Here is an 8,325-nt window from a genome sequence, read left to right on the forward strand (position 1 = left end):
GAATCCATGCTCTTTTGAGAAGCCCCGCGAGGGGTTTCTTACACCACTGGGCCCAGCTGGGTATCCCTGGCGAAGCTCCCTCCTGAGCTCTCCACTGTGGCTCGTCAGCGCCACCCCTAGAGGAGCGCCGCCCCATGCAGCCGGACCCTGCTGCCTTCGACCTTCTTCCAGTCTCTGGGCGGACACCGCAGGCGGCGCTCGGGAAGCAGTCAAGCCTGGCCTTCGGAGGAGATGGCCCAGACTCTTGGCTGGCAGCCTACAGATGCCAGAGACCAGAATTGGCGCGTCTGTGGGAGCTCTCCAACAGATGCTACACCTTGATCTGGAGGGGGGCGCTCGTCGGTCTAGCCCAGGGTCAGACCTCTGCAGAGACACCCCAGGAGTCAAGGACCTGGCCAGGGTTGGAATTAGCCAATGGCTTTAGGAAACTGAGACCCAAGTCAGGTCCCCAAGGACAAACATGGGCTCCATCAAAGCTGCCCAGAGCTGGTCCAACCCTAGGAGCTCCGGGCCGGTGGAGCCAACAAACTTTGGTGTAGCAGAGAGGCAGAGGTGGGTTGGAGGTTGGTCCCGGGAGCCTTTGCTCTCCTCCACCTGCTCCGGCTCTGCCTCCGCCCAGCCCTCGCCCACCCCACTCCCTCCATCCCCACCCCCGCCATCAGACTCCTCATCTCTCCTCTCCCTCCTTCTTCTCCCCCCTTGTCTGACTCCCCCACTTTCCTCTGGGCTCTTCTTTTGTATTCTCTCTTCCCTCGCCGCCCCGCTTGCTTCTCGCCTCCTCGGGGCCGCAGGGGAGGAGGCGAGCACGCTGCGCCCTGGGCCCGCGCGGCTCGCAGGGAGGCGCATCTCCCACTTCTCCCGGGGAATTTGGAGAGGGTCTGTGTGTGTGCGCGCGCGCGCGTGAGCTGGAGGCGAAAGCTGGTAGGATCTAGCGGCGAGCAGAGGGTAAGGGTCTTTGACGTTCCTCACCCGCTGCACAAACCTCGCGGAGCAAGGAAGAGTGTCCGAGAGTGCGCGCATGTACACGGGCTGGCTGCCCTTGGCAAGCTCGGTGGCCCGGGGCCCCGGGGCCCGCGGTCCCCTCTGGCGGCCCGGGATTACCGTGACGTCACATTGAGCCTCTGGCCACCTTGGACTGGGACACCTCTGGAACCTCACAGCCCCGCGCCGTGCCGCACCTCACCTCGCCACCACGCGCCTTTGGCACCCTGCGCCTTCTTCCTAACTCTGCCGATCCATGGGCCCCTCTTCCTTCAGGACCCCACGGGCCGCAGGGGTGCCTTTCCACGAGCAGGGCTCGGCAGCTCGGCTGCCTTTGGCTCTGCCTCTGGTCCCTCTTAGCGGGCTAAGGAACTGGTGCCGAGCACCTGCAGCCCTGTAAGGAAACCAGAAGCTGCTCGCCTGGGGCCATCAAGTAGCTGAGCTGAGTCAGGGACTCTAAAGGAAAGAGGGAGACCGGCCCCGGACGCAGCTATGGCCTTCCCGCACTTTGGACATCCGTATGGCGGTGCATCCCAGGTGAGTGGTGCCTTATTGGGGAAGAGGGGGACTGGGGCAGGGGGGATGCCCGGTGGGCACTCTGACCCCTGAGCTTCCTCTTCTCGGTGACCCAAGAGAAGTCAGGAGCCAGGAGGGAAATGTGCCACAGCATCCTCTGACATCCGGATGTACGGATGTATGCCAGACTGAGAGCTTTCACTCCTGAGTGCCTCCTGAAAATGCGGGCACTCTAACCTCGGTCTCTGAGGGATCCTGCAGTCACGGTTCCCCGTGTACAGACAGATTCCTGAGGTGGTCAGTGGACTCTCAGGAGAAAACAAATGCGCTCCAGGTCAGAGCGCTGGCATGGCTTGTTCCTCATTTGTTTGTTAACCTAGGTTCTGACCCCACACCTTTCTTGGGCTGGCCTAAGCTCTGTTTCTGCATCTCCATCCCTCCACTTTCCGAACCAGGGTGTTGTGTAGTCTTGAGGATTTCCTGGAAGAATTCTGAGGATGCCCACACTGTCCTCCATTTTCTCCAAATGCTGTGGAATCTTGCACAAGTCTGCTCTGCTCTTGGATGGATTCCCTTATAGTGCAGTGGTAACAGCAATGAGATGCTGGTGATGGTCTTGAAGGCTAACTTATAACTGTGCTTTTGTAGAATCCCATGGGGAGAGGTAGGGATTTAGTTCTATTTCCACAAGGTGTCTGGGACTGGGACTGTGGAGACTTAACAATGGCCTGGTTGCATCCCTAAAAGCAATTTGGGTTGAGTTTTCATCAGAGAATCCCCATCCCAGCAGTCAGCAGAGAGTTTCTGCACCTGGTAGTATCTGGTTGCTAGAATGAAGGAATGAAGGCATTATGAAGCATCCTTCCTACCCTCCTCTGGCTAGAACCGGTAGATGGTGTGTGTGTGTGTGGATATTTAACTTCTAGTGACTCCTTTCCTGTTTTTGTAGTTTCTAGTGTCTGCAAGTTCCAGTGCCACTTGCTGTGAAACTGCCCCACGATCGGTGTCAGATGTGGCCTCAGCCCCCACCTCTGCCTCTACTCTTTGCTGCACGCCCTATGACAGTCGGCTGCTGGGCAGTGCTCGACCAGAGCTGAGTGCTGCCTTGGGCATCTATGGAGCACCCTATGCAGCTGCCCAGAGCTACCCTGGGTACCTGCCCTATGGCCCAGAGCCATCCCCACTATGTGGTGCACTTGTGAGTAATGGGGTGGGGCCTAGGACTGCTCAATGAACACTGGGGTGTGGGAGTATGGGCAATTAGCATAGATAAACTCTGCTGTGGCCTTGACCAGAGAAAATCTATATGGGACAGACAATGCTGAGAAAATAGCATAGTGAGTAAGGAAAACTCCAAGTTCCCAGCGCTTTACAGTTTGCAGAACTTAACACTGCTTGGTAAACATTTGTATCTCCTTTAATTCTGCAAGGCAGGGTAAATCATCATTATTCTTGACTTACAGGTAAATAGTTGAGGTGTAGAAGAGTTCAAATAACTTATCCCCAAATCACAAGCATTCCAAGGGTCGGGAATATTCTGCAGGGAAGGGTCCCGGTAGGTGTATATGAGGTGAGGAATCCAGAAGCTGCAGCCATCTTAGTAGCCGATACTCAATTGCTGCTTGTTCTGTCCCTAGGTCTCTACCAAGTGCTCTACCAGCATGAATGACTTTATTGCCTCAATCTTAGTAAGGGAGAAACTGAGGCACAGAGCATTAAACATTAAACAGCTCTGCCCAACATTGCAGAGCCAATGCAAGGGTTGGTGTTGGGGTGTTGATCTTACAGGGCACAGGTATCCTTTTGTGTAGTCCTGGATTCTCTTTTCCTCTCCCACCAGAATCCTCAGTATGAGTTTAAAGATCCTGCAGGAAACTTTACCCCCAGCCTGACCCAGCCAGGAGCCTATTACCCCTATGAGCCAACTCTGGGGCAGTATCAATATGACAGGTGAGAAATGGGGAGCATGGTGGCTGGTCTCCTTTGATCACTCTCCCTTCTCTGCCCTCTCCCTGGTAGAAGGGCGGGAGCAGGGCTAAATTTCCTGGCACCCGAACTTTCTACGGGCCCCGTTTCCAAGCCTGGAATTGGACCCTGTCTGCTCACAGGTATGGTGGAGTGGAGTTGAGCGGCGCTGGCCGCAGGAAGAATGCCACGAGAGAGAGCACCAGTGCACTCAAGGCCTGGCTCCAGGAGCACCGCAAGAACCCGTACCCCACCAAGGGCGAGAAGATCATGCTGGCCATCATCACCAAGATGACCCTCACCCAGGTGTCCACCTGGTTCGCCAACGCGCGCCGGCGCCTCAAGAAAGAGAACAAGATGACGTGGGCGCCCAAAAACAAAGGTGGGGAGGAGAGGAAGGCAGACAGTGCAGGAGAAGACTCTCTGGGCTGCCTGACCGCTGACACCAAAGGTACAGACAAGTCACTAGCTCACCTGGCAGATTCCTTAAGATATTAAACATGGGGCCCGAAGCCACCGGTGTGACTATAAGATTTTTCTGACTCTCCATTTATCCTTGCCCCACCCCCATGCAGTGCAAACCTCAGGATCTTTGCACCAGTCCCCCACAGAGAAACAGGGGAGCTCCAGCTTTTTCTCAGCTTCAAAATGTCCTCTCAGAAAGACTTCCCCTCCTCACTCAAGCTCTCAAGTCCCTTCCCGGTTTGGTTTTGCTCACTTCCCATATTTCTCACTGTAAGAAAAGTCGCTGCACTTTGTCTCTGCCTACCCCCACTAGAAGGTCATCCCTACAACCCACCCCCAACACCACCCGCCGGAAGACGTTTTTACCGCTGTAGTTCTAAATGTCTCCTGAATGTCGAAACGATGCTCTGCACACGTGAATATTTGCTGGATTAAGTAACATGACACCAGTCGCCCGTGGGTGCTAAGGTTGAAAGAAAAGTGTCCCTCCCATTTTAGAACTGAGGGACTCCAGCTGTGCAAAGTAGCCTTTCCTTGGCTTAGCGAGGTCCAGGAGATCAGAGAGGCGGGGCGGGGCGGGCAAGGCAATGGGGGGGGGGGGATTCTTTCCCTGGGGCAAACAGCCAGCCTTGGGGAGAGCAGCGGGTGGCGAGAGAATGCTAAAGTGCAGAGCGCCACTCGCTAAAAGCTTCTCTGGGTAGGACCCTCCCGCGAGTTTCCCTAGGGTACTAGGCTTTTCTCACTCGTTCTTGATTTCCTACAGACGCTACTGCCAGCCAGGAGGCCCAGGGGCTGCGACTGAGTGACCTGGAAGACCTGGAGGAAGAGGAGGAAGAGGAGGAAGCAGACGAAGATGAAGCAGTGGTCTCAGCATCCCGCAGGCTGGCGGATTTTCAGAAAAGCGCGCAGTCCCTGCCTGCTCCCTGCACTGCCGCTCAAGAGGGCCGCTTGGAGAGCAGAGAATGCAGCCTGGCGATACCCCGCTTCTCCTTCACCGAGGCCCCGCGATCAGGAGAAGCTGACTTCATTACCGCAGAGCCAAGTGACTCCACAATGATCGTGCACTACCCAAGCGGCCAGAAACCCCGAATCTGGTCCTTAGCTCACACTGCCGCAGTCAACACTGTCGAAGATGCTCCCTCAACCCCGCCCAGGGCACAAAGTCCAGAGTGCCACATGATTCCCAGACAGCCCATCTCCATCAGGCGACTCCTGGTCTCCAGAGATTCTGCAATTGATGAGGATTCTCTTGCAGGCAAAGCCTTCGGAAACTCCACATTCGCTCTGCAGGGGCTGCCACTGAACTGTACACCATGCCCGAGGCGGAGGGAGCCTGAAGTGAGGTTCCAGTACCCGTCTGGAGCTGAAGGTAGTGGGACCCCAGAGGTGCTGGGAGTACCTGTTCAAAAGATAACGACCCATCGCCCCAGATCTGGTGCAAGAAAGTCCACAAACAACACTCTCAAAGTCTAAACACGCCCAAATTTAAAGCCAAATCATAAAAATAAATGCCAAGGAGAGAATTCCCCCAAATCAGATAATCTTTGAAGAGATATACAGTCTATCCCTGTGTCTAGACCCTGCAAGGTCTCTCCCCATAAGCACCCTTGGCCCCAGCCTGGTCTTTTAGAAGAGTACTTGGCCTCTGCTTGGCTGGTACTAGAGTTGGTCTGGCTTTTGGAGCTATCTGGGGGAGGAGACATGCATACCATGGGCTACCACTGGTCAGTGTGCTGCTTCTCCTGGCCTACTAAAAGATTCAGACAGTGCAGACATTCTCTAAATTTTACAACTTGGAAGCTAGGGTCCAGGCTGTCCCTCAGGATACTCCCAAAGGTTTGACCCCTAGCATGGCAAGACAGCCATTTAATGGCCCCTTCCTCTGATATGCAAAGACCTGGTAAAGGGGAACTTTACCGCTACAAAGGGACAGTCCCTAAGCACTAGGCAGCCTCCAGCAATTACTTATGTCAGATTCTGGTCTTTGTAGTAATTTCTCTCAGGATTAGCTCTTGGCTTAGAAAATTGGGTTACATTGTTATGTGAATTTACACATAACTTGCCCAAGCATTACCTCTGACAAGCAAATTGCCTCTAGACCTTGGTTTCCCTTGGGGTGGGACACAAGCTGACCTCCGATTTTCTAGAAATTATGGCCAAGCAGCCTTTGGGTTTTAATCAATCTCTCCTCTCTCAGCAGGTTAGCACAATGGCTGCAGTTTGCAGAATAATTTTGGAAATGACAGCTTCTGGACTCACCTTCATATGAAGAAGCTTCCAGGCCTTGGCAGGGACCAGGAGTTCTCACTTTGCCCAAGACAAACACACAGAACCACCCTAGCAGCTACCCTTGCACGCAGGGCTGGCTGGGGCTGGCCAGGCACCTAATCGGACTTGGAGGGGAGACAGTAGGCACCTTGGGGAAAGCCCAGTGGATGCCAAGTATACTTTCACCTAGTCTCTCTTCCTCCTCCTCCAGATGGAGGCCTGAACAGCATCTCCTCCTGCTCACCCATCCCTGCCCAGCCTGCTCACTTTGTAACTTCCTTGTTGAAATGGTCTCTAAAGCGGATCTGTGTCTCCTTCCCTTTCCCAGGCTATAACTTCAAAAATAACCTAGCTGAACCCAAGATGTGCAGCCTATCAATGCCAGGGACGCTGGGAGAAGTCTGGCAGAGCAGGAGTGGGCCATGGACTCACCCCAAAGGCTTCTGGGGACAGGGTCTTGGGCAGCAGACCTGAGTTCCGTAGCAGAGACAGAAACTGAGGAGGCCACACACAATGCCCAGGACAGAGTATCCCCTTCCCCCCAAACTGCATCAGCCAGTAGCTGAATAGCAGAAAGACATCACAGTATTTGTTGAGGAGAAACGTTTGTTTTCTGGTCATACTGGATTATAAATTTATCGTGTTGAAGATCCACGAAGGGAAACAGCCCATTGGCCCACCACTTTCCCAGAACCCAACAATATAATAGGGCGGTTTTGAGGGATTGGTAGAAACCACAGAGGGCATATTTTCTGTTTAATCTTAAGTGACAGTAAACTCTTCCAGTACAGAAGAGGGTCAGGGCAGGGGTTTGTGTCCGTGTCCCTTTGTGAGTCTGTCTGGAGTTGGGAGTTGGGTGAGAAGTTGGAATATGCCGCAGAACAGGGGCAGGATGAGGTCCAGATCCCAGCTCTAGAGGACTCAATTTCAGCCAAGGCGCAGACTCACAGCTTCCGATACAGGCAGTGAACCAGGCAGAGCCTGGGAGGGAGTCCGGGGACTAGAAAGGAGAGTTGGTGTGCATTTGGGAACTTCATCCTACAGTCAGTTTCCTTCAGGGCTGGACCACTCATTGGTGAGACCTGCCTCTGTTGGTGGATGCCCTCCAGATCAGCATGGGGTGGAGCAACAGAAGCATCCAATTTTAAGGCCTTTAGAAGATTTGGAGAGAAATGAGGTTTGGACATAAAGGGGGACTATAGAAAAATAAAACCCTTCAGAGTAGGGCATGTCCTTAAAGATCATGAATGACAAAACTATTACCTACTATGTGTCTCCTCAGATGAGGAAACTGAAGCCCAAGGAAGGAACCAGAAAATACCTCAGATCTGCGGTTTGATTGATCCTAGCTTCCTGCTGCAGTCCAAAACCCTCCTTTGGTCCCCCCCTCATCTCCTTTGGGAGACCCTCCCCCCCAGTTTGGCTCTTGGGCAACAGCTGGTCCTCTCCCACCCCACCCCCCACCTTCCACCCTAGCTTCCCCAGGGACTTTGCAGTCGCCCTTGCTGACCTGAGGCTTAGGGTCCGGAAAATTAAACTGCGAAAAGATAAACATTATTTCCAGTCGGCTTTGCAGGATTAACGCTTGTAATAAAGAGCATTAGCTGAAGGTTTCTTTCAAGGCGCTCTCCACCATACCCCCCTCCTTAGTCCAGGTAGACCCCCTCCCAACCAGGAGACTGCAGCGGCTTCTGATACTCTGTGTAGGGTCTAGTCATTTAGTGGAGGGTTCAGGGGCCTTTTCACATTAAGTCAGCATTAGGAAACCGGCTACTGAAGCCCAAACTGCAGAGGAGAGCCTGCTAAACCCAGGTGGAAACCAGAGACTTCTTCACAGAGATTGCTGGGAAAGGGGAAGGTTGGGGCAGGCATGAGATTTGCTGGTCCTCCTACCAATACTCAAGGTCTTTTCCAGAGCTGATGGTGAACTCCAAGGCCTGCGAATGGCATGTCTGAGCCTGTGATTATCCCAGCCTCAGGCCCCCAGCCACAATCTGTTCCCACTACCTCTGCCTACACTGAGAGCCTCCTGCAAATCTCCACTATAATCTCCCAGAATCATAATTTGAATACTCTTTGATTAAATGCAATGGTGGGGGTGGGGGGTTGGAGCTTGTCGGTATCCATGGA

General features: G+C 53.8%; 1 protein-coding gene across 2 annotated transcripts; it reads left to right on the forward strand.

Moving 5' to 3' along the window:
• Positions 1–737: 737 nt before the first annotated feature.
• On the forward strand, positions 738–6,557 carry Irx6 (iroquois homeobox 6). Of its 2 annotated transcripts, none has more exons than XM_040735354.1 (6): positions 738–1,518; positions 2,447–2,695; positions 3,338–3,447; positions 3,606–3,913; positions 4,691–5,296; positions 6,125–6,557. In XM_040735354.1, the coding sequence occupies exons 1-6, from the start codon at positions 1,474–1,476 to the stop codon at positions 6,130–6,132; spliced, it is 1,326 nt and encodes a 441-aa protein (XP_040591288.1). In that variant the 5' UTR covers positions 738–1,473; the 3' UTR covers positions 6,133–6,557. The 2 variants fall into 2 exon arrangements, with proteins under 2 accessions (XP_040591288.1, XP_040591289.1); XM_040735355.1 differs by having other exon boundaries at positions 6,128–6,557.
• Positions 6,558–8,325: the final 1,768 nt, after the last annotated feature.

Source organism: Mesocricetus auratus, unplaced genomic scaffold (assembly GCF_017639785.1).
Source record: "Mesocricetus auratus isolate SY011 unplaced genomic scaffold, BCM_Maur_2.0 Super-Scaffold_100045, whole genome shotgun sequence".
Lineage (NCBI taxonomy): Eukaryota > Metazoa > Chordata > Mammalia > Rodentia > Cricetidae > Mesocricetus > Mesocricetus auratus.